Genomic DNA, 26,267 nt, shown 5'->3' on the forward strand with positions numbered 1-26,267 from the left:
GCAATTTACGTTTTTGGAACACATTGTGTCACAGTACCCAGTATTTTAGCATTTAGACTATCAAACATCTTGTGACCTAAGTACATTAAAACAACACAGTCCAACATATATTTGAATTGTCTATGTAGCAGGTGTGTTACTAGAAATCCCATAGATTGTAAGCTTGTGAGCAGGGCCATCTCAATTCTTTGTCTGTTTGTCCTCAATTGTGTAGCGCTACAGAATATGTTGGCACTATATAAATAAATGTTGATGATGATCATGATGATTAATGAGTCTAGTAACAGTTTTTCAAAGGGTTCTCTGCTCCATACTTGCCAACTCTCCTGGAATGTCCGGGAGACTCCCGAAATTCGGGTCGGTCTCACAGACTCCCGGGAGAGCTGGCAAATCTCCCGCATCCCGCTACTGGTACCACCAAATCATTTGCCTCCTCCCATCCTCTAGTCACGCCCCTCTCCTGGAAAGAGCAAGTATGCTCTACTCTCACAAAGCACTACTCAGCCATTGCTAAAAACACACTACAAGGGTTGCTTATATCCATATTAATTAGCACAATGCACTAATTAATCCTCAAGCTATAAAGTGTAGATTCCTAATTTGGGATTTCATGTCTCCTATGTTTTTAAAACAATAAAGGTTTTTGCTTTCTGTCATGCTTCCACTACTGATCAAGTGGGTCATACACCAAAGACGGGCATATTGCCAAAGTGAAGGCATTCTGTAAGGGGAAGTACAGTAATTTGCAGGTCTGGTGCTTTTGCAAGTGGGACATTTTTCAATGCTGAATGTATGTGAAATATTTATTGCTGTAAAATATGCACATTGTAGCAAAACAGGTTGAAGAGTGATGTCACTATGGGCAAGGCCTAGCGCATAATTTTCAACATTGTAAATGGGATATTTTGCTGCTGAGTACATGCTGCTGCTGCTGACTACATGCATTGATCTAAGCTGATCATCCACTATATCGTATAAGAGGACCTTTACCGGAATCCATTATACATTTTTTTGCATTCTACAAACTCCTATTCAATTGATAATAATCTATATAAAAAAAAACAGATAATAAGAATAAATTGTAAGGATTGCATCCAACATGTAGAAAATGGGAAATTGGAATTTAGACTGTAAGCTCCAATGGGGCAGGGACTGATGTGAATGAGTTCTCTGTACAGCGCTGCGGAATCAGTGGCGCTATATAAATAAATGGTGATGATGATGATGATGATATTGTGCAGTTACTTAGCATTAAAAAATAGGGGCATTTCCATGGTTAAAAATTACCAGAGACAAACCTTTAAAACATTCTATTATCCCGGAAATTAGGGACAGTTGCCAACTGAGCCGTGATCCAGTACAAGCTGTGGTCTAAAATGCCCATTTGTCTGGTACTAAGTACAAGGACCAGTTTTGATTAATTCTCTCTCAATTGTAATTGACAGTATAAATGTCTTCTGGTAATTTTGCCCTGTGTAAATCTGAGAATTATTTTATGTAGCAAAAAGAGTTCCAGTAAAGACATTAAAGTTCTTCAGTTTCTCTGAAAGCTCTGCAGGTGCAAGAGTAAACAGGAAGCTCATAGTGCATACAGTCTGTACTTTCTTTCTTATCAGTGCCCCTTCTCATCGAATTTGTAAGCGACATGTACACTTTCCTGTATCATGAAGACAATTCAGTGTTTGTTACTGTCACTATTTAATTAAATGTATTCAAATTGCAAGGGACAATTGGAAATGTGGGGGGAGAGTTATTAGGAACATTAACAATGTGTTGTTTTAAATTTTTTGTCCTGTACATAGGTAAATTCCTGTACATAGGTAAATAAAGCAAAATATAATACATTTCTCCTATGTCCCTATATGCCACCTCATAGCACTGATTTATTTTATTGTTACGTAAGTTCCATGCCCAACTAACTAGTAGTTTTGTAAGGATTGATACATAGTTGGCAGGTAGGGTAGATCCACTGACAACGCTGCATAGTGAAGAGAGATGGGCAATACTTATTACACTGCAATAAACAATCATTGCATATTGCGCCTATCTGGCTGGGTAACTATATATTGGGTTACACTATGCCACACAGCTTATTTCTCCACACATGATTTCAGGAGAAAAGAATTCTCCTCAGCCAGTTATCCTGCAGGTTAGGCTGTCAGTTTACAGGTAACAACCCTCATGTCCATTTTCATATTAGCGTGTTATAGTAGACATGTGATGTTAATTTTTGTATAAAGTCTTGTAAATAATGGACCATTTCTTCATCATCAGCATCATCAATATTAATTTATATAGCACCAGCAAATTCCGCAGCTCGTTATAATTGGGAACAAACACAGTCATAAAACAATACTGGTAATACAGACAGCGGTAAGAAGGCCCTGCTAGCAAGCTTATAATCTGTGAGGCAAATGATACAAGTCCTTAAGTGCTACATTGCATATTGGTCCAGCTACATTGCAAAGAGAAAAACTGCTTAATGGGCTACATGATCTCGTCACACAGCAATATTAGTCAAAGGGTTGTTGTCTAGTGTAAAGGGTGGTAATAGAATACCCTTCTGAGGTTAAGCATCTTGCATGAAACAGCTCTATAAATGCTTAGAAACAGACCATATACTAACAAACGCAATTCATATCCAAACACAATTGACACTTATTATTGCCTATGACTTGCAGGGTGGAAAAGGGTGGGAAGGAGTGGACAGTTGAAGGCAATGTACAGTAAGGGTGTGCAGATGCAGATGTGGCTGATCAATTCCTGGGTTTCTCTTAAGTACACTTGTTTCAGCCATATTGTTTGCACCAGCGAGAGGCAGGTGTAAGTGCTGGGTGATAATGATGACTGGCATATTCTTTTTTCGAAAAGTACAAGTATACGTGCCATTAGCTAGCTCAGAACATGTGTATATAAGTAAAATAGACCATTAAAAAATTAATTGTATGTACAGTACACATTAAGAACATCTTAATTTACATATTTAATGTAAATAAAAATGTAGACTATAAAAATATATATATATTTTTAGCCAAGCTTATTTTTATTTTTTGCATAAGTTCTGATGTGACCTTATTTTGCACATATGCTTATACTTATACTGAAGTGTGTCATGTCTGTCTAGGTACGGAAGTACCGTTTAGACAGAGCGTACTTACACCCAGATTCAAATAAAAAATCATCTTTAAATCCGCTTGGAAGCTAGGTTCCTATTTTAATCAGGCCTAATATGTATAAATGGTGAGTTCTGATGTCATTGCTTATAATTGTTGGGATCTGACGTTATCACTTGAGTGTTTATTAACTTGTGCATTATCAGGAATAATTGACCCAGTATTGTAAAGTATTACAAATAACTACAATTCTTGCTTTCCTGTGGTCACAGAGCTCTTCAGTGACTTCTAATATCTATTTAATTTACAGTGGGGGCAGCATTATCCTTTATATTAATTACATGTGAGTGGTGGTGTTATGGATAGGTTTTTCCAAGCAATCTGAAGTAAAAAATCATAAGCCAATGATCCAAATGTGAGCTTCTTTATTCAAAAATGCAAGCATAGGTGCAGACAACAGTCTAAACAGCATTTAAAAAATTGACACAGTCTTACATAGGTTTCTTGTTACTGGGCAGATTTTAGTTACACATCTTGTCCTGGGAACCCTTCCTTCACCCCACAGTACATTTGGTTTCATCTGGTTCCTTTGTAACTTGGTACACCCAAGTACAGGAATGTGCCTTATCTCCCTTGTTAGGAACCAGCTTGAGCAGACTATTCCTCTGCAGATTATTAACTTTTATTACCTTTTTAAGCATAAACATATGTACACCTTGAGTATTTGCATTTATCCAACTTCCATAAAATTGATAACATTGCTATACACTGGGCAAATATCTTGTGCTTCACCTCAGCACCTACTCAGGAGTCCTCCCCTGTAGATAGGCTCATATTTCTTACTATTTTGCAATACACTTTAGTTATATATTTATGAAACATTTGTTTTCTAAAACGGCACTTTAATTTGTGGGATGTGAATGCTTTAACCCTACTCATAGGTTTATGTATGATATACATTGTCATTGACTGAAGCACATTGTAACCAATAAAACTCTAAGTGCTTATTGTTGCAGTGCTGTTTGAATACACATTCCACCTGTGATAGATTATATTGTATTTTTTAGCATTTTTTTTACTTTGTTTTGTTTTTGTATTACAGGTGTATTTTTACAAACTTCCAGGAAAAGATCACAAGTCTGAGTCAATATGAATTTATACAGCTTGCCTAACGAATCCAGACCAGACAATGAGACACTACAAATGCTCAACGACAAGCGCATCTGGACTGCCTTACCTATAGTTTACTCATTGGTGTTTTTAACCAGTGTTCCAGGAAATTTTATTTCACTTTGGATTTTAATATTTCACTCTAAACCTATCACATCTTCAGTAATCCTAATGATAAATTTGAGTATCACAGACCTTGCCCTTGCTATATTTCTCCCCTTCCAAATCATCTATCATGTCAAACACAATGACTGGATCTTTGGGGAGGGCCTTTGCAGTGTGGTGACCATCATGTTTTATGCCAACATGTATTGTACAATATTAACAATCATGTTGATCAGTGTGGAACGTTACATAGGCATTGTGCACCCCATGAAGTCAAGTATGTGGAGGAGAAAAAGATATGCAGTTGGAGCAATTTTTATCATTTGGCTGCTGTTGCTAGTTTTATTCTATCCTATGGAGTCAACAGATCTAACTTACAAAGTGACGCATCTAAACATCACAACATGTTTTGATGTTCTCAAATGGAACATGTTACCAAATTTGTTATCCTGGGCACTCTTTATTATTGGACTCTTTGTTGTCTTATTTTTAATTCCATGCATTGTTACCGTGGCTTGTTATATTCGCATTATTCGCACATTAATTCGGACATCCAATAAGCATGGTACAGGGCAGGAATGGAGATCCATCAAACTTGCTATTTTTGTCCTTATAGTGTTTATCACCTGTTTTGCTCCCAACAACTTTATCCTACTAGTGCATACAATTGTTCGTCTCTTCTATGAAAAAAGTTACTATCATGCTTACAAATTGACACTTACGTTGAGCTGTTTAAGCAGCTGCGTGGACCCTTTCCTCTATTACTTTGCTTGTAAAGACTTCCGTAAGAAAGCAAGGGACTTGTGGTATCGGAAATCCAGAAGGGAACACATGGAAATGCGACGGGGAAGTTTATTCTCAGCTTTGACATTTTCCAGTGGACATGGTGAGGGTTTAGAAAATGGAAACAACCACAAAAATCCCAATAACCACCAGGAAAAGGATATGTAGACATTGTGGGCCTGATTCATCTTCGAATGCAAGTCTATGTGCATGCCATATCTTGTGTGAAATTGCTCTGAGTATGCACCAGAATATGACATCAGTGAACGCAATTGCATGCAATTCATGTCTGAACGCAAATGACATTTCTGATTGCCTAGGATGGACTAACACAAGCAATGTACAATAAGAGCATGCTGAGGGCCTACGCACATGCTGCTGATTCAAGTTCAGTGCATTTCTTAGGTTCGTGTTTTACAGCCTTTTTATTTGCACCAGTCAAAGGGCAGGTGTAAGTGCCGACGGATAGCAATGACTACACGTATACATACCAGAACATGTATTTGCAAGAAATGAGAAACTATAAAGAATGCATTTTATGTACAGTACGCATTGATAAGATTCAAATGGCAACTTTTTTTGAGATCCGCTTGTATTTGAATACGGGCCTATGTGCGTTTTTTTCGAACGCAGGTTACGGTCACATTGTGTTTGAAAATGAATCAGGCCCTGTTTGTCCCTTCTTCTGTGCACTATGTTAATAGGACAATGGGATTAGAAATTATGTTTTTATTCATTCAACATGGGAGACCAGTCACTCAGCATTTGCAACAAAACAGTGGAACCAGAAAGAAGACAGCATATAGCAAAACAATTATTATTTGATGATGCATTTCAACATTGATTTTACAAAAAATAAATTTACATAAAAATGTACAAATAAGAATAGACATTTTTCTACTTCATTGAAATGCTCACAAAGCAACCACTTGTATGAAAAAAACAAGTAAAAGACTTCTAGACAGTTTATTGGTTTGCAAAATTCATATAACAGAAATGTATTTCAATGTACACAGCAGGACTCCGGGATTCTAGAACAAGGAAAAAGCCAGATTATTTCTCCTCAATTAATCACAAGAACAGAGTCAGGCTGGTATTGTCCAGCCGCGTTATAGACTATATAATATTATATAACAATTCTTTGGCTTGTTCATTTTAAATTGCAATTATTAGAATATGTAAACAGCTGTTGAAGTAGGAATTTATATGTAGCATGGAAATTTGAACTTAAGGGTCAGGTACCTGTTTGTGAAACTTGAATTGATGGTCATATGCTCTACAAGCAAAGCTTCAAATGAAATGGGGAGAACTCAAAATATGTCATACCTGTAAATATAGGGCCACTGAAACCAATGTGTATATATAAAATATTTTATGTTTGAAATGTAATAAAAAATATTGTTTCAATCCTTATTGTAATATTTTAATACAATCTCTATCCTGAGAAGAACTGTGTAACTTAGCCCCACCCTCTAAGCGATCACAATCATTTTGCCCTATACCAGCAGGGTGTGTGGCCACAAAGACGCGTGAATCGCGTCAATAAGCCACACCCCCTTCATTTAATTTACCAAACTGTCTGGGATCCCAGAGGTTGCCCTACTCTCCCGGGAGTCCAGGAGGATTCCCAGAAATTCGTGAGTCTTCCAGACATTCCGGGAGAGTAGGTAACTATACAATTAAAGTAGATGAATTTTTCAAAACTTGATTTGTCCATAATGCTGGTTAAAGTAGAATTTCATACAGGTATCCATGTCTAGCTAGGTTCTTCTACCCCCAGAGCCACATTTATTTCTTGCTGGCAGGTTTAATACAATTAAAGTAACTGTGACAGAGTCACTGGTCTGAATAGTAGGTATCTATGTCTCAGGCTGTTTTTAATCCCAGGGAGAATTATTTTTATAGGAAGGAGATTAAAAGTAGAGATGCTCACTGACCCCCGTGTTTTGGTTTTGGTTTTGGATCTGGATTAGCGTCACGTTTTGGTTTTGGTTTTGTCAAACCGCCCTTGCGTGTTTTGGTTTTGGTTTTGGTTGGTTTTGTTTTGCTATTTTGTTTAAAAATCAATGTTTTTGGGCATAAAATAACTAAATTTAGTGCTCCACCTGTTTCTTGGATAAGTAAGGTAATTCTAAAGCTAATAAATTAGAAAGAAAACAGTTTAATCCCTGGTAGGCTGTCCTTAATTCTGCACACAAACCTGATTGTCTTGCTCTCCATCTTAGCCTATTGGCAATGCAGCCATCGTCTTTGGGTGTATATTACATCCTACACTTATAGTTGAATATCTAAGGAAATGGACAAAGGCAGTTTGGTTTCTGTCTCTATGCCCCCCCGACCACTTGTAGTTGAATAGAAAAAAAGCAGCCTGCATAGACTGAACAATTTAAAAAATAAATGGACCAAGGTAGTTTGGTGGCTGTCTATGACCCCCCCACCCGCCCTCCACTTGTAGTTGAATAGCATGTTGGCAATTTTTTTTTTTATCGGCAGTAAACTTTTCCTCAGTTACACTTCTTTTTCGCTTCAACACGCTACATTTTTTTTGGTGTGTGTTTTTTTCCCTGATTTAAAATGACTATGTACTTTTACATCGGCTTTACCAGATGACGTACTGGGAACACTACCATCAGGACTGGTGCCAGCACCTGCTTGCTGATTCTGCTCATATGTGGACTACTTTGAATCCATTTTAATGAGCCCAAAGCACTTGTACTGCAAAATATTGTATTAGATAGATACTGCTGACAAATATGAGTTTTTGTGACAGCCAGAAAAATTAGTGTAAAACACTGGGGAATATTGAACACCCCAAAGCACTTGTACTGCAAAATATTGTATTAGATAGATACTGCTGACAAATATGACTTTTTGTGACAGCCAGAAAAATTGTGTAAAACACTGGGGAATATTGAACACCCCAAAGCACTTGTACAGCAAAATATTGAATTAAATAGATACTGCTGACAAATATGACTTTTTGTGACAGCCAAAAACATTAGTTTAAAACACTGGGGAATATGGGACACCCCAAAGCACTTGTAGTGCAAAAATTTGTATAGATGCTGCTGACAAATATGACTTTTGACAGACAGAAAAAATATTGTTTCACACTGGGGAATATGGAACACCCCAAAGCACTTGTAGTGCAAACAAATTTTAGAAATACTGCTGACAAATATCACTTTTGACAGCCAGAAAAATTTAGTGTAAAACACTGGGGAATATGGGACACCCCAAATCCCTTGTAGTGCAAATACATTTTAGAAATACTGCTGACAAATATCACTTTTGACAGCCAGAAAAATGAATCTAAAACACTGGGAATATGGGAGACCCCAAATCACTTGTAGTGCAAAAAACTGAAAAATAAGCCTCCTCTATCCTCCTGTCTTGCTGCTCTAACAATTGCTAATAGAATTTGATTTAATAATAAAATTGAATAGATTCAAAATGAAACAATAATAAAAAGAATAAGGTGTACAATTATTGCTCTGTCCCTGCGCTAATACAGCCTCTGACCTAACCCTGCTCTCTCCCTCTGTCAAATGGCGATGGATTGCTGTGGAGGCAGGTATTTATGCTTTTCAAATCTCGCGAGAACCGAGCTCAGAAATACGAATACGTCACAATGACGTTTTGCCTCGATTTTGATTCCGAATGGGCGGGAGAGTACCGAGCCTGCTCGGCACGGTACTCGGATAGGCGAAATTTGGATGGCTTCCGGTCTCGGGGAACCGAGCCCGCCCATCTCTAATTAAAAGAGAGTATGTTCGGCTTAGGAAAAGCTGGTAAGGGTCCCTGGTGTTTTATATGTAGAGAGCAGGGTGGGCTCCATGCAAAAGGCCCATATTTCCTCGTTCATTACTTATTAACACACCTAATTCCAAATGAATCTTCCTCTGTCTTCTTCCTTGTAATCCAAGGGAAAGAAAAAAATCCATATTAATGCAGCTGAACTGCTCTGTGCAGAGCCCCAATGAGAATAACAAGTTAGGAGGTCTGTTTGCAACTAACCAGAGTGAATTTTAGAGTGAGGTTTATTGATAAAATGCATAAATTGATATAATGTATCTAAAAACTCAGTTCTCTGCAGAAGACACTATCAATGCAACGTATAAGTGCCGATCTCTCATAGCTCAGAGCTGGTGCAAATTTCAAATCCTGTTATTGAGTTGAAATTGTGCATCTCTCCTCAATGCTAGGAACACTCTTAAAAATGTGCCCCCCTCCCCTATTTATTTCAGGGGTGGTTGTTGTGGTAGTGTGGTAAAGGAGCTGGGGTCTACAGAAAGTTGGAACATCTGAGATCTGTAGATGCTATATGGAATGTGGTTGTAGTAAACAGATCCAGGAAGAAGTAACAAGGGATGTAGAAGGTAGTGATGTTAATTAGTATACTGGTACAGGTTAAAAATAACACAGACTATAAAGAGGATTTATATAGTAGTGCAAGATAATGTACAGGTAAAAGGAGTGTGTTTCATGTTGAAATATTAAAGAGAGGTAGTGGGTAGAAGATGTTTGTGGGTATTTGAATAATAAGAGGATATCTTAGTCAGAGTAGTGGAAAAAAGCGGGGTACAATAGAGTGCAGTGGCGGAACTACCATTGGTGCTGCATGTGCAGTGCACCCGGGCCCATGGATATAATGGGGCCCGCTGCATGTCAGATGTAGAGGGTCAGGGGCACCGGTCCCGTTCTCCCCGTCTCCCTGCCCACGGCTCGCTAGTTCCATCTCTGATAGAGTGATAGAGGTATATTAAGGTGACCTAAAAGCGATAATAGATGAAAGTAGACTGATAACACTGGTGGCGGAGATATATGCAGAGCACATACAAGCGGGCAGTGTGCAAAAGAGTAATAGTAACATTGGATACTTGCTACTAGAATGTGTATCTAACTAAATAAAGCAGCTAGGTAGGGATTTTATTAATACAATTAGAACACCTTCTATGGTCCAGACAGATTTGTTTATTTGCTTTGCCCTTGGATTCCATAAGATACGCTCATTGCTGTACATTGGATAATACTGCATCTACACAGTTTTTATGTTACTAACTTCTCTCCGTGCACACACTTATTGGCTGTAAATTCAAACAAGCAGGAGAAATGTAACTCATGCAGGTAAGTACACCAGGAGCCCACAAGCCTGGTGTTTAAATGCAAATAGCCCTATGCAGGGCTTCATCTGTCAATCTAAGGGCAACAAAAATAAACTGCCGAAACAATAGAATTTTCTGAAGATGGAGCACCCTTGTTGGTTATACACTTGAACAAGGTGGATGTATTTATAGATGAATTTCATTGCATTACATTTTCTCTGTGTCAGCTCAAATTGACACAAATGCCAGGGCATTTTTTTTACTGTTTTGGAAGTGCTGTCAGATTTGCAGCAATAAAAAAATATATAAATATCACTTACACATAATGATCCACTTTGTAATTTATGTTTGCTGACACGGTGGTACTGATTATTCCATCAACAATAAAGCTGACAAAACTTACAACGGCATAAAAAATGTGATTTCTCTAATGCCGACAAGGATTAAATATAGACATAGCATGTAAATGACATCCAGCATTGTACACACGTTTACTTGCTGTCAGCTGTCAATTCCGATTTTTTAAAATGTCTCTAGGGCAAATTACAATGGCCAGACTGAAATTGACGGTTTTAAAACGACAATGGCTGGATCTGCCGTGTGTATAATGTAATCCAGGTAGGGGGTCCGGCCATTGCCGTTTTAAAACCAACAATTTCAGTCTGGGCATTGTGAGTGACCTAAATCGCCCAGGAGACATTTTAGAAAATCAGAATTGACAGCTGACGACAAGTTAATGTGTGTACAATATTGTATGTCACTTATATGCTATGTCTTTATTCAATACCTGTCGGCCAAACAGTAATTGGATTTTTTAGGTCTGTGTAAGTTTTGTCAGATTTATTCAATAAATATGACAAAGCTTACACAGACCTAAAAAATAATAAATTTTATTGCAGATGGGAGAAACGTACCCCACCCGGCTGACATACAATACCCAACTTGGTGTGATTTTTTATTATGGCAATTGGTTTGTTTTTTTATTATTCATTTGTGCATTCAACTTGATTTATTTGGAACTGGGTAGTTCATATAATTTCTGGAAAGGAAAAAACACACGGTCGCACACAGCTATGGAACCATTGCTCAATTGTGGATGATACAATATCAATCCCATACAGAAGGCAGGGTGCACTCTCATCTGTTAGTAACAACACATGGGGACAAAAGAGAAAGAACACGAGAGGCACTCCGGTTCCTAAAACAATTGTTGTAGGTAATAGAGTTGCAACAATAGCAAATATTAAAACCTAAATTTTATTAATTTCTATTAAAAAGCAGCAAAATATAAAAATAAAAAGTGTATGTGCTGTGTATTAAAACAACTAGTACCCAAACATACGGCAAGAGAAGTATCATGTAATAGTGATACATACAAAAGGGAGTACACTCATATAATAAGGATTAATTCTCATTTTAATTTCTAAATAAGGTCTTGGTCTGTCACAAAGGGATTATTTATCCATGGAGGATAATTATTTAGTTATCAATAGTTTATTATAGAAACCTTGTTATAGAACACCTTATTCTGTCCCCTAATGTATAGCACATATGTAAATACTCTCATATGTGAGATAATGTGCCTGTTTCTATTACACAGATGGGTACCATAAAAGGCAGATCTATTGGTTTCCACAGTATCATAAGTTAACACATAACTCTATGTATGTAGAAATTCACATACATACATGAAGAGCAATGCAGGAAATGTTTTCAGCAGTATTTTGTTTTACCTTTCAAATGTTCCAAACCTTCAAACAAGGCAGGCGATATTCTATATTAAGGTGTTTAAAAAAATACTCCCACACAAATTCACATATACAGACCTGAGAAAAGTGTGAAAAATAGGTAACACCATAATGTTTTTAATTTAAAAGTGAAAATATTTAGTCATATTGAAACAAAATGGTCATAATATTTTAAAGGTAAAAAGCCACACAATTAGCTGACAGTAATGTATTGCTAAAGAGTAGAACACCAAGCAGCATATTCAATGAGCTGCGGACATCATTGCAATTAAAAGTATGCATGTTTTATAGGAACAAACACATAGGGCTAGATTTACTAAGCTGCGGGTTTGAAAAAGTGGGGATGTTGCTTATAGCAACCAATCAGATTCTAGCTGTCATTTTGTAGAAAGTACTAAATAAATGAAAGCTAGAATCTGATTGGTTGCTATAGGCAACATCCCCACATTTTCAAACCCGCAGCTTAGTAAATCTAGCCCATAGAGTTTGATGGCAGAAAATAACATCTAACATACAACCAAAATCCACAATTCGATTGTTGCATGTTTAGTTTCTTTTGGGCTTGTTTTATATACTTTTCTAACCTCCTCTGATCTGGTCTGTCTATATTTCTTAGATGCAGCTGCTTAGCACTTATAACAACTGCTACTTCCTTTGCTAACTTTAATGGCTTTCCCTTACTGTTTGCTTTTACTAACCTATCTGGCACAGAGTACTGTAACATTTAATAATGTATTTTTCAGTTTATTCCACTATTTCTGCACTTCACCTATCAATTCCCACTCTGTCAGAGATTAACATAGCTTTACTACTGCTTGTATATTAAACTACACTGACTGATGGTCACTAGACACCAAATTCTCTCCTATATGCACCTTGGTTACTATTAATGCCTATAAGAAGTGAAGTACTACCTTAACTCCGGTTGTATAACTACACCAAGCTGATTCTGCTAATTATGGATTCCTTAATTGCTAACACATAATCTTCACATCAGTACACTCCTGCGCTCTTGAATAATGACTCACTCTTAACTCGTACTCATATACAACTATTAAACAAGTAGTATAGTTTTAAGTCCTTCTGGTACTCTCTTAGAGTGCACCTGTGCTCTCAACATCTGATTCATTCTCAATGAATTTAGTGTTATCTTGCATGCTGTATCTTGTGTGAAACAGCTCTGCGCATGCTCAGAAAGGGACCTTACGCTAATCACTGCAGTTACATGCAATTCATATCCAAACGCAAATGACCTGACTGCCTATGACTTGAAGGGTGGGACGGGTGTGGGAAAAGGCGGAAAGAAGTAGGCAATGCAAAGTAGGGGTGTGCTTATTCTGATGTAGCTGATTCAAATCATGGGTTTCTCTTAAGTATGCTTGGTTTCAGACATATCATTTGCACCAGCTACAGGGCAGTTGTACGTGCCGACATAAAAGTTATGACTGGCACACTTTTTGTTTTTGATACACTTTATGGACAAAAGAATTTGGCCACATCTGTCAATTATTGAATTGAGGTGTTTCAATCAGACCTGTTGCCAGTGGTGTATAAAATCAAGCACCTAGGGCCTGATTCATTAAGGATCTTAAATGAAGAGGTATCTTATTTCAGTCTCCTGGACAAAACCATGTTACAATGCAAGGGGTGCATACTGACTGTTTTTTCATGTAGAACACAAATATTTAAACGCTTATTTGTACACTGAAATTTAAAGTTGGATATTCCACAGTCAACTGTAATTGATATTATTAGAAAGTGGAAGTGTTTAGGAACAACAGCAACTCAGCCATGAAGCGAAAGACCAAGTAAAATCACAGAGCAGGGTCAACTACTGCTAAGGCGCATATTGCGTAAAAGTCGCCAGCGCTCTGCTGATTCCATAGCTGAAGAGTTCTGAACTTCCACTGGTATTAATGTGAGCACAAAAACTGTGTGGCTGAGCAGCTGCATGCAAGCCTGACATCACCAAGACCAATGGCAAGCGTTGGATGGAGTGGTGTAAAGCACACCTACACTGGCCTGTGGAGCAGTGGAAACGTGTTCTGGGGAGTGACAAACCACGCTTCTCTGTTTTGCAGACAGATGGGCGAGTCTGGGTTTGCCAGATGCCAGGAGAACGTTACCTGCCTGACTGCATTAGGCCAACTGTGAAGTTTGTTGGATGAGGAATAATGGTATGGGGTAGGTTTTCAGGGTTTAGGATAGGCCCCTTATCTCTATTGAAGGGCAATCTTAATGCTTCAGAATAGCAAGCCATTTTGGACAATGCTATGCTTCCAACTTTGTGGCAAAGTTTGGGGTAGGCCCTTTTCTTTTCCAACCTGACTGTGCCCCAGTGCATAAAGCAAGGGCTACAAATGTCGTTCATGGGTGCCTTAATGTTATTAGATATAAAATTTATGACCTTGTCTGCTTTTGACCCGGATCGTTTGCTTGCTGCCCTGAACCATGGCTTACATTTCGGTTAGTCTTTCATATCCTCACTTTGTACTTTGTTTGAACCTCTGTTTTGGACTTGCCCATCATCTAAACTTTGAATTTCATATCTTACTTTTCATTTCTATCTGACCTCTGCTCTAACTGATTAATGTCAGTGTTAATGTCATTATTAGTAACAACAATTTTTTACATATTTTTACTCAAATAGTTCTGCAGACATTTTCTTCTAGATAACATAGTAATTTAGGAAGTGTTTATATTAACATATGAATTCCTACTTCATGTATTTTTATATGTTAAGTAAGAAAATATTCGTTTGCTAATACAGACACAGGAGACTTATTCAAAAACTATACTTTGAATTGTCTCAATGGGCCTGACTCATTAAGGCAAGAAATGTCTTACTTAAGTCTCCTGGACAAAACTATGTTACATTGCAAGGGGTGCAAATTAGTTTTCTATTTTGCACATAAGTTAAATATTGACTGTTTTTTCATGTAGCACACAAATACTTGATAGCTTATTTGTACACTGAAATTGAAAGTTGATATTTGCGTGCTTCTTGAAAAAACAGACAGTATTTAACTTATGTGCAAAATAGAAAACTAATTTTCACCCCTTGCATTTTAACATGGTTTTATCCAGGAGACTTAAGTAAGACATTTCTTGCCTAAGTTCCTTAATTAATCAGGCCCAATGTGCCTATCCTTTTCAGTTAGTGCCCATTAAGTTAATGTATTCAGCTCACTGTTAGGTTTGTCACATGACCAATATATTACCTCATGTGATGTCACAATACTAATGCCACCTCACAGAACCTTGGTAAGTATCAATATAGCTTTCACAGCGTCACCTGCTAAGTATGGCACTACATGAATCACTGCCTTGCTCAGAACATATTTAAATAATCTATATTGAAGTACTTGGTCCTTCAGACATAGTGCAGCACCCATCCATCATCTTATCAGATTTTTATTCTTTCACTTTTTTTTAGAATTTAATAAACAAAAACAGCGATTATTAAAACAGCTAGTATACCCAACATACAGTTATTTCAGCCCTTATGTGAAACATCTTTTGAAATAATTTCCCTTGTTACACTAGTGGTACGGTAATAGTACTACAATATGGGAAAGAGCCACACAGTTGCTGTTAACAGGTTTATTTAAGGGCAAAAGATACACATTTCAGGGCAAAGTTTGGCTGCCACTTCATCAGGAGTACATGATTACTGATAAGGACATGCTTTATTAAGGGCACACAAAGACTTTTCTCCTTCAAATAGTCATCTGTGACCATTATATATACATTATATTGTAGAAAACAAACCAAAATATAATAGTAACACAATTTTAAGAAAAAAGAACGATTACATTTTTGTAATTTTGGGCAGAGTAGAAAGAGTTAACATAAAACCCAAGATTCTTTTTACCTTTTATGGTCTGTTCTCTGTATTTGCTGTGGTCCATAACAGGTTTAACAGATACTCACCAGTGGCAAACTCAGGGGTATATTTACTAAACTGCGGGTTTAAAAAAGTGGAGATGCTGCCTATGACAATCAATCAGATTCTAGCTCTAATTTTGTAGAATGTTCTAAATAAATGATAGCTAGAATCTGATTGGTTGCTATAGGCAACATCTCCACTTTTTCAAACCCGCAGTTTAGTAAATATACCCCTCAGACTTTTTAGATGGGGGTTTTCAAATGCTTGATTTTGGAAGCAAATTAAAATTGTAGCAATAAGCCTGCAACTCACAGAGTAACCTAAGAAAAAAATAGTTAATCTGTCAAGGCCCCTTCATAACTGCTCGAACCACCAGATCCCCTGTTTCATTTTCCCTTGTATCCCTGTGATGGTGGGATCTTATTTTGCTCATGCAGACACATGATACTTATTCAAAATACTCTACTAATTTTATTGGATTTATCTAAAATTGCCTGTATTATTAAGTTAGTTAAGTTCATACCTGTCTAGTTAATATACACGTCTTAATGCTAGGTCTGTCACATGACCTACAGAATACCTCACGTGATGTCACAATACCAATGTCACCTCACAGAACCCTGGTAAGTTTAAAGGTAACTGTCACAGCATCACCTGCTCAGTTTGTGGGAAGCACGACATGGATCAGCTGCGTGGCCCAGAGCTGATAATGATCTGCAGCACAGTAAGTAAAAACTGAGGGAACATGCTATAATTAGTATTATAAAAACAAGCCATTGCTCCAACAGGTGTCAGGTAAAAATGAAAATCAATACTTAAATGTCTGTAGCCGTAGAGCGCTGTTTTTGGGATGTTTATGTGGTGGTGTTGTCCAAGGGCCATGTTCTGTACCTGATGTACAACTAGATATTGGTCAGTAGGTGTTTTCTGTGGCAGAGGTGTCTAGATTTGAATGAGAGTGAGATAACTAAGTAGATGGCAAAAAGGTCATATTGTTGGACTATACTATAACAATTTGGATCAAGGTATATCCCAATATTATATATAAAAAAAACAGGGAGGTTTTTTCCTTTTGGCATTGTATTTGGCTACAGACACAAAACACTAGTTGCAAGACGTCTGCAGTCCTCCAATAAACAAAGAATAAGAAAAAAAAAACTATGCAATAGTGTATAAGTGTCCAATCAACAACTATGAACCATGGATTAATAACATTGTTTATAAAAAATGTATGCAAATGTATAAGAAACCACAATCAATAACTGGCAAACCATCAATAATACAGAAAAAATAGAATTATGTAAAATATTAACCACATGTGTATATATTCCGAGTGTACTCGTTTTGCAATGATTCAAGAAATCACTTCAGGAAGAAATGTGTACACAGAAAAGTCATGGAGCTCTGTAAAGCAGTCCAATATAGAAATTGTTTCAATTGTAATAGTGTCACTCACCGGACCGTGAGTGCCTCTTCCCGGACATTTAGGAACCGTGGCCGTCCACCATCCTGAGGGTCTGCGCATGCGCAGCCCTTTTCTATACTTCAGTGTATACCCCTTTAACTTAATTGGCAGATCAGGCAACCTCCCTATATTAAGCACCTGTGGTCACCACCACGTTGCCTGATCTTGGAGTCTCATTCCTCATGAGTCTCTGAAGGTGTTCCTGTATTACTTGTGTATTCAGTGCTGCTGATTCCTGTGGTTTCCAAACCACTTCTACTACTGTGGTTCCATACCACTTCTACCATCTACTGTGTCATCATGACTGTTTGCTGATTCCTATCCGCTGCCTCCGTGCACTACAGTCTTCTACACCACTTCAACGTTATTTTATATCTATGTGACTGTTTACTCATTGCTATCCGCTGCCTCCGTGCACTCCAGCTTTTACCTCACTCACCTGCTTCTCATCAAGTCTGTTTGCTGATTTCTATCCGCTGCCTCTGTGCACTACAGTCTCCTGCTTGCAACTCGCCTGTGTTCAACATCGTGACTGCCAGCTGACTGTTATCCGCTGCCTCTGTGCACTACAGTCTCCTGCTTGCAACTCGCCTGTGTTCAACATCGTGACTGCCAGCTGACTACTATCTGCTGCCTCTGTGCACTACCGTCTCCTGCTCGCAACTCGCCTGTGTTCAACATCGTGACTGCCAGCTGACTACTATCCGCTGCCTCTGTGCACTACAGTCTCCTGCTTGCAACTCGCCTGTGTTCAACATCGTGACTGCCAGCTGACTACTATCTGCTGCCTCTGTGCACTACCGTCTCCTGCTCGCAACTCGCCTGTGTTCAACATCGTGACTGCCAGCTGACTGTTATCCGCTGCCTCTGTGCACTACAGTCTCCTGCTTGCAACTCGCCTGTGTTCAACATCGTGACTGCCAGCTGACTACTATCTGCTGCCTCTGTGCACTACCGTCTCCTGCTCGCAACTCGCCTGTGTTCAACATCGTGACTGCCAGCTGACTACTATCCGCTGCCTCTGTGCACTACAGTCTCCTGCTTGCAACTCGCCTGTGTTCAACATCGTGACTGCCAGCTGACTACTATCTGCTGCCTCTGTGCACTACCGTCTCCTGCTCGCAACTCGCCTGTGTTCAACATCGTGACTGCCAGCTGACTACTATCCGCTGCCTCTGTGCACTACAGTCTCCTGCTTGCAACTCGCCTGTGTTCAACATCGTGACTGCCAGCTGATTACTATCCGCTGCCTCCGTGCACTACACTCTCATCTCATCTTTGCTGTGGCTTCCTCGAGACTGCCGCTTTTCATTACCATCTGCTACCCTTCGTGATCTACAGCTCCTGCCCTGCGCTGCACTCCTGTTTCCCATCGCTGTTGGTTCCTGTGGTTGCTACTGGTTACCTCCGTGTGCCGCTGAGTCCTGCCGCTGTGGTCAGCGCTATCGTCCATCTCCTGCTGATCCACTCTCCACGCCTTCACGTGTTCCACTGGCCTCTACCCTCCTGTCAGCATTGGATTTGTATCTCTTCTACTACCCTCTGCTGGATCATCTCCATTCTCCTGGGTTTCCTATGAGTCCAGCTCCACGTGTTGCTGACTCCTGTGGATTCGTGTCCCTGTCGGTCTACTCACCTGTGCGCTGCACCTGCTAGACCGCTGCTTCTCCTATCCAGGGACTTCCTATCCAGTCGGCCTCCAGCCGCTCAGGTACCGCTGCAATCCCATCTGACTGCTACTGCTGAACCACGGTATGCATACTTCTCATTGACTGTGCTGTGTATTGCATATCTTGCTGGACTGTGTTTGGTTCTCTCTGGAGTCTGCTATCCGCTGAGTCTATTGCCATCATTGACTGTGTTATCATTGTGCTGGACTACTTCAAGAGACTTTCTAGATTGCAGACCTGATCAGTCATTTACATATATATATACCTATATTGTGCATATTACTGTGGATCGTGTATAAGGTGCCTGTGTATATCCTGTGTTGCGGTCTTCCCCCGTGCACCTCCTCACATATATATACAGTGGTACAACTTGCTGATGTCAGACCACTGATCCCTGTTTCCGGTATCACCTGTTCCATTATCCTCTCACATAGCAGTGGTACAACTTGCTACCGCAGACCACTGACTACCTGGATACCTCCACTTGGATTCCATTCCTTCACTCAGACAGCGGTACAACTTGCTACCCGCAGACCGCTGACTCTCATCACCTCCTTGTTTCTGTTGGACATTCCTCCTCACTATAGCAGTGGTACAACTTGCTATCGCAGACCACTGACTACCTTCACGTGTCCTTGTCCATACAGTTCCTTGTGTATCATTACCTCAGTATTACCAGTGTTGCTAGTCATAGACTTTCCTGAGCATCTCATCGGTCATCATTTCACGTTCCGTGATCACCCAGCTACCAGAGTACCCTATTACCATCTACATTGCTCTGGTAAGCCTACCATCTGGTGATCCCTGGGTAAAGACTCCTAGTGCCCGTGACAGTAAGATCAGGCCATGACAGACCCAGATGTGGAACCTACCGCCAAAGAGATGCTGCAACATCTGGTTAGCCGTGTGGAGCAACAGGATGCCCGCCAACAGCTGTTACTTCAGTGTTATCAGTCATTAACCTCCCAAGGAACATCTGGACAGACTGTGACAGCTACTACTGAAGCTCCTGTGCTTTCCTCCGTTTCCCCATTGCCATCCCAGGTGTCTATAGCTTCCACGCTTCACCTGCCTACTCCGTCAAAGTACGATGGAGACCCCAAAACTTGTAGGGGTTTCCTTAACCAATGTTCAGTCCATTTTGAGCTCCAACCTCAAAATTTTTCTACCCATCGTTCCAGAGTGGCCTATCTTATCTCTTTGTTTTCAGGACAAGCCCTGGCTTGGGCCTCCCCTCTGTGGGAGAGGAACGATCCAATATTACAAGATAGTGCCAAATTCATTTCTACATTCCGAAGTGTGTTCGATGAACCGGGTCGTGTGACCTCCGCTGCTTCCAGCATCCTCCGTCTGCGACAAGGATCTCATACTGTAGGCCAGTACGTCATTCAATTTAGGATCTTAGCCTCTGAACTTCAGTGGAACACTGAAGCCCTAGTTGCCGCCTTCTGGCAGGGGCTTTCCGATAAAATTAAAGATGCACTGACTACCCAAGAGCTTCCTTCGTCACTTGAAGATTTGATCTCTCTATGCCATCGTGTTGATATGAGATTTCGTGAAAGAGAGGCTGAGAAAACGACTTCTGCTAAAGCACCTTTTCGTTCTAACCCTCAATTTCGTCCAGTGTCACCCGCTGTGATTCCCATGGAGATTGGACGTTCCAAGTTATCTTCTGAGGAGAGGAAACGAAGAGTTAAGAATAGACTCTGTATCTATTGTGCTGATTCCACTCATGTCCTCAGCTCCTGCCCTAAGAGATCGGGAAATGCCAGGCCCTAACTAGTTCTGGAGAGGTGAAGTTAGGGTCCCTGGAGTCCTCTCCATCGTCTATGAAATCTAAAGTCTGCGCTTTTGATGTGACTATTTCCTTTGCTACCAAGACCTTTGAGTCACAGGCATTGATTGACTCCGGAGCAGCAGGAAATTTTATTTCCAAATCGTTAGTTAATCAATGGTCTCTACCAATGATTACCTTAAAAACTCCCATTACTGTGACGGCTATCGATGGATCACGTCTCATCAACGGTCTCATCACCCAGAGTACGTCTCCAGTAACCCTTCAGATTGGTGCTCTGCATCATGAAGAGATATCGTTTTTAATTCTTCCTGTTACGACAAGTCCGATTGTCCTAGGCCTTCCATGGCTTCAGTGTCACTCTCCCCAGATTGACTGGCGCACCCCTCAAGTCACGTCTTGGGGGCCTGAATGTCACCATCATTGCCTTTCCCAAGTCATTCCTCTCAAGGTACAGCAAGCTTCCATTTCAGCTATTTCACCGTGACTCCCTCCTCAATATGCTTCATTTACCGATGTTTTTGATAAAGCTCAGTCTGAACGTCTTCCTCCTCATCGTTCTTGGGATTGTCCGATTGATCTTCTTCCTGGCAAGACTCCTCCCAGAGGCCGGGTCTATCCACTCTCGTTACCTGAAACTCAAGCTACATCTGAATATATACGGGAGAACCTCCAGCGTGGGTTCATTCGACCTTCCACCTCGCCCGCTGGAGCTGGGTTCTTCTTTGTCAAAAAGAAGGATGGATCATTACGCCCTTGTATAGATTTTCGTGGACTCAATGCCATTACTATCAAGAACCGGTATCCCATTCCGTTGATCACTGAGCTATTTGACCGCATCAAGGGAGCCCGTATTTTTACTAAGTTGGATCTTCGTGGTGCTTACAATTTAATCAGAATCCGTTCCGGTGACGAATGGAAGACGGCGTTTAACACCAGAGACGGGCATTACGAATATCTGGTAATGCCTTTCGGGCTATGTAATGCCCCCGCTGTTTTTCAGGGCTTCATTAATGAGATTTTTCGGGACTTATTATATGTATGTGTCGTCGTCTACCTGGACGACATATTGATTTTTTCACAGGACCTGCCTTCTCACCACCAACATGTGGCAGAAGTCCTCTCCAGGCTACGGAAAAATTCATTGTTCTGTAAATTAGAAAAATGTTCATTCGAATTACCCCAGATTCCATTCTTGGGGTATATTGTTTCCGGAGTTGGTCTGAAGATGGATCCTGACAAAGTAAATGCTGTACTACATTGGCCCCAGCCAACTACTCTTCGTGCCATCCAGCGTTTTTTAGGTTTTGCCAATTACTATAGACGCTTCATTCAAGATTTTTCTTCCATTGCATCTCCTATTGTGGCCCTGACTCGTAAAGGGGCTAATCCTAAGCAATGGTCTACTGAGGCTATTCAAGCCTTTCAAACATTAAAAGAGTCCTTCTCTTCGGCTCCAATCCTTCGTCAGCCTGATGTGACACTCCCTTTTTTCCTAGAAGTAGATGCCTCTAATGTGGGCTTAGGAGCTATTCTCTCCCAACGCTCGGAACAGCAAAAATTCCACCCTTGTGCCTTCTATTCTCGGGGTCTCCTACCCGCAGAGAAGAATTATACCATCGGAGACAAGGAATTACTGGCTATCAAAGCCGCATTAGAGGAATGGAGATACTTGTTGGAGGGAGCTCGCCATCCGGTGACGATCTTCACGGATCATAAGAACTTGTCATATCTTCAGTCTGCCCAATGCTTGAACCCTCGTCAAGCAAGATGGTCTCTTTTCTTTTCCCGTTTTGAATTAATAATTACCTTCAAACCAGCTGCCAAGAACAAAAAAGCTGATGCCTTATCTAGAGCCTTTGCTACGTCCTCTGATATAGAAGAGGTTTCCAACCATACCATTCTAGACCCCAAATGTATCTCACTGGCTGCTTCATCCACCAAAACGCTACCATTTGGGAAGACCCTCGTGCCTTCTACTCTAAGGAGGAAAATCCTTTCGTGGTTCCATGCCTCTCGTTTTTCTGGACACGCCGGTGAACACAAGACTTTTGAGATCCTCTCTCGAAGTTACTGGTGGCCTTCAATGAGGAGAGACGTCAAAGAGTTCATTGCTTCCTGTGAATTATGTTCGCAATTCAAATCCTCCCGCAGAACCCCAGCAGGGTTGCTGCGACCACTACCCATTCCGTCCAAACCATGGACCCATATTAGTATGGATTTCGTTACTGACTTACCACCTAGTAAGAACCATAACACTATTTGGGTGGTAGTGGACAGATTTTCGAAGATGGCTCATTTCATCCCTCTGTCTGGTTTGCCTTCCTCGTCTATCCTGGCTGAACATTTCATTAAAGAGATCTTCCGTATCCATGGATGTCCATCTGAGATTGTGTCTGATAGAGGAGTACAATTCGTGTCCAGATTCTGGCGAGCCCTTTGTAAAACCTTGGGCATACGATTAGCACTCTCATCTTCTTACCATCCACAATCCAATGGACAAACCGAACGTGTCAATCAAGATCTTGAGACTTTTATAAGGATATTTTCATCAGCCAATCAAGACAACTGGGTAGAGTTACTCCCTTGGGCTGAGTTCGCCCATAACAACATGTACCATGAGTCATCATCCAAAACTCCATTCTTTGTGGTCTACGGTCACCATCCGTCTTTTCCGGAATTTCCTGCCCTCCCGCCCACCCAAGTTCCTGCGGTGGAGACTGTTTGTCAGACCTTTAAAAATATCTGGTCTCAGGTTAGAACCTGTTTAAAGAAGACATCTGTCAAATATAAATCTTTCGCTGATAAGAAGAGGCGGGCTATTCCACCACTAAAAATTGGAGATCGTGTCTGGTTATCCACAAAAAATATTCGTTTGAAGGTTCCATCCATGAAATTCGCCCCTCGTTTTATTGGTCCATATAGGATCATTCAAGTTATCAATCCAGTATGTGTGAAACTCCTTCTTCCTAAGAGTCTTCGGATTTCTAATGCCTTCCATGTATCTTTGCTCAAACCTCTTATTATCAACCGTTTTTCAACTCCTCCCTCAGCTCCGCAGCCAGTTCAAGTCCATCAGGAGGAGGATTTTGAGATTACCGAGGTACTAGATGCAAAAATTTCGCGAGGAGTCCTCCACTTCCTCGTTCATTGGAAGGGCTTTGGTCCTGAGGAGCGCTCTTGGATCAAAGCTGAAGATCTTAATGCTCCTGCCCTTTTGAAGAAGTTTTACTCCAAAAATCCGGACAAGCCCGGTTCCAGGCGTTCTGTGCCCGCCTTTAAAAGGGGGGGTACTGTCACTCACCGGACCGTGAGTGCCTCTTCCCGGACATTTAGGAACCGTGGCCGTCCACCATCCTGAGGGTCTGCGCATGCGCAGCCCTTTTCTATACTTCAGTGTATACCCCTTTAACTTAATTGGCAGATCAGGCAACCTCCCTATATTAAGCACCTGTGGTCACCACCACGTTGCCTGATCTTGGAGTCTCATTCCTCATGAGTCTCTGAAGGTGTTCCTGTATTACTTGTGTATTCAGTGCTGCTGATTCCTGTGGTTTCCAAACCACTTCTACTACTGTGGTTCCATACCACTTCTACCATCTACTGTGTCATCATGACTGTTTGCTGATTCCTATCCGCTGCCTCCGTGCACTACAGTCTTCTACACCACTTCAACGTTATTTTATATCTATGTGACTGTTTACTCATTGCTATCCGCTGCCTCCGTGCACTCCAGCTTTTACCTCACTCACCTGCTTCTCATCAAGTCTGTTTGCTGATTTCTATCCGCTGCCTCTGTGCACTACAGTCTCCTGCTTGCAACTCGCCTGTGTTCAACATCGTGACTGCCAGCTGACTGTTATCCGCTGCCTCTGTGCACTACAGTCTCCTGCTTGCAACTCGCCTGTGTTCAACATCGTGACTGCCAGCTGACTACTATCTGCTGCCTCTGTGCACTACCGTCTCCTGCTCGCAACTCGCCTGTGTTCAACATCGTGACTGCCAGCTGACTACTATCCGCTGCCTCTGTGCACTACAGTCTCCTGCTTGCAACTCGCCTGTGTTCAACATCGTGACTGCCAGCTGATTACTATCCGCTGCCTCCGTGCACTACACTCTCATCTCATCTTTGCTGTGGCTTCCTCGAGACTGCCGCTTTTCATTACCATCTGCTACCCTTCGTGATCTACAGCTCCTGCCCTGCGCTGCACTCCTGTTTCCCATCGCTGTTGGTTCCTGTGGTTGCTACTGGTTACCTCCGTGTGCCGCTGAGTCCTGCCGCTGTGGTCAGCGCTATCGTCCATCTCCTGCTGATCCACTCTCCACGCCTTCACGTGTTCCACTGGCCTCTACCCTCCTGTCAGCATTGGATTTGTATCTCTTCTACTACCCTCTGCTGGATCATCTCCATTCTCCTGGGTTTCCTATGAGTCCAGTTCCACGTGTTGCTGACTCCTGTGGATTCGTGTCCCTGTCGGTCTACTCACCTGTGCGCTGCACCTGCTAGACCGCTGCTTCTCCTATCCAGGGACTTCCTATCCAGTCGGCCTCCAGCCGCTCAGGTACCGCTGCAATCCCATCTGACTGCTACTGCTGAACCACGGTATGCATACTTCTCATTGACTGTGCTGTGTATTGCATATCTTGCTGGACTGTGTTTGGTTCTCTCTGGAGTCTGCTATCCGCTGAGTCTATTGCCATCATTGACTGTGTTATCATTGTGCTGGACTACTTCAAGAGACTTTCTAGATTGCAGACCTGATCAGTCATTTACATATATATATACCTATATTGTGCATATTACTGTGGATCGTGTATAAGGTGCCTGTGTATATCCTGTGTTGCGGTCTTCCCCCGTGCACCTCCTCACATATATATACAGTGGTACAACTTGCTGATGTCAGACCACTGATCCCTGTTTCCGGTATCACCTGTTCCATTATCCTCTCACATAGCAGTGGTACAACTTGCTACCGCAGACCACTGACTACCTGGATACCTCCACTTGGATTCCATTCCTTCACTCAGACAGCGGTACAACTTGCTACCCGCAGACCGCTGACTCTCATCACCTCCTTGTTTCTGTTGGACATTCCTCCTCACTATAGCAGTGGTACAACTTGCTATCGCAGACCACTGACTACCTTCACGTGTCCTTGTCCATACAGTTCCTTGTGTATCATTACCTCAGTATTACCAGTGTTGCTAGTCATAGACTTTCCTGAGCATCTCATCGGTCATCATTTCACGTTCCGTGATCACCCAGCTACCAGAGTACCCTATTACCATCTACATTGCTCTGGTAAGCCTACCATCTGGTGATCCCTGGGTAAAGACTCCTAGTGCCCGTGACAAATAGTAAATGATTAAATTTGCCGCTGAAAAGTTGGCAAGTGCTGTTTGCAAAATGGTACGATCTTAGTT

The 26,267-nt window shown here is 41.0% G+C and overlaps 1 protein-coding gene across 1 annotated transcript; it reads left to right on the forward strand.

Annotated features, from left to right (window-relative positions):
• Positions 1-4,193: 4,193 nt before the first annotated feature.
• On the forward strand, positions 4,194-6,578 carry P2RY8 (P2Y receptor family member 8). The gene has a single exon (XM_075198185.1). The coding sequence runs from the start codon at positions 4,263-4,265 to the stop codon at positions 5,337-5,339; it is 1,077 nt and encodes a 358-aa protein (XP_075054286.1). The 5' UTR covers positions 4,194-4,262; the 3' UTR covers positions 5,340-6,578.
• Positions 6,579-26,267: the final 19,689 nt, after the last annotated feature.

The sequence above is a fragment of the Mixophyes fleayi genome, chromosome 2 (genome assembly GCF_038048845.1).
Source record: "Mixophyes fleayi isolate aMixFle1 chromosome 2, aMixFle1.hap1, whole genome shotgun sequence".
NCBI lineage: Eukaryota > Metazoa > Chordata > Amphibia > Anura > Limnodynastidae > Mixophyes > Mixophyes fleayi.

What these genes read in the sequence shown, in the direction of transcription:
- P2RY8 (XM_075198185.1), top strand. Translation starts at nt 4,263, where the DNA reads ATGAATTTATACAGCTTGCCTAACGAATCCAGACCAGACAATGAGACA.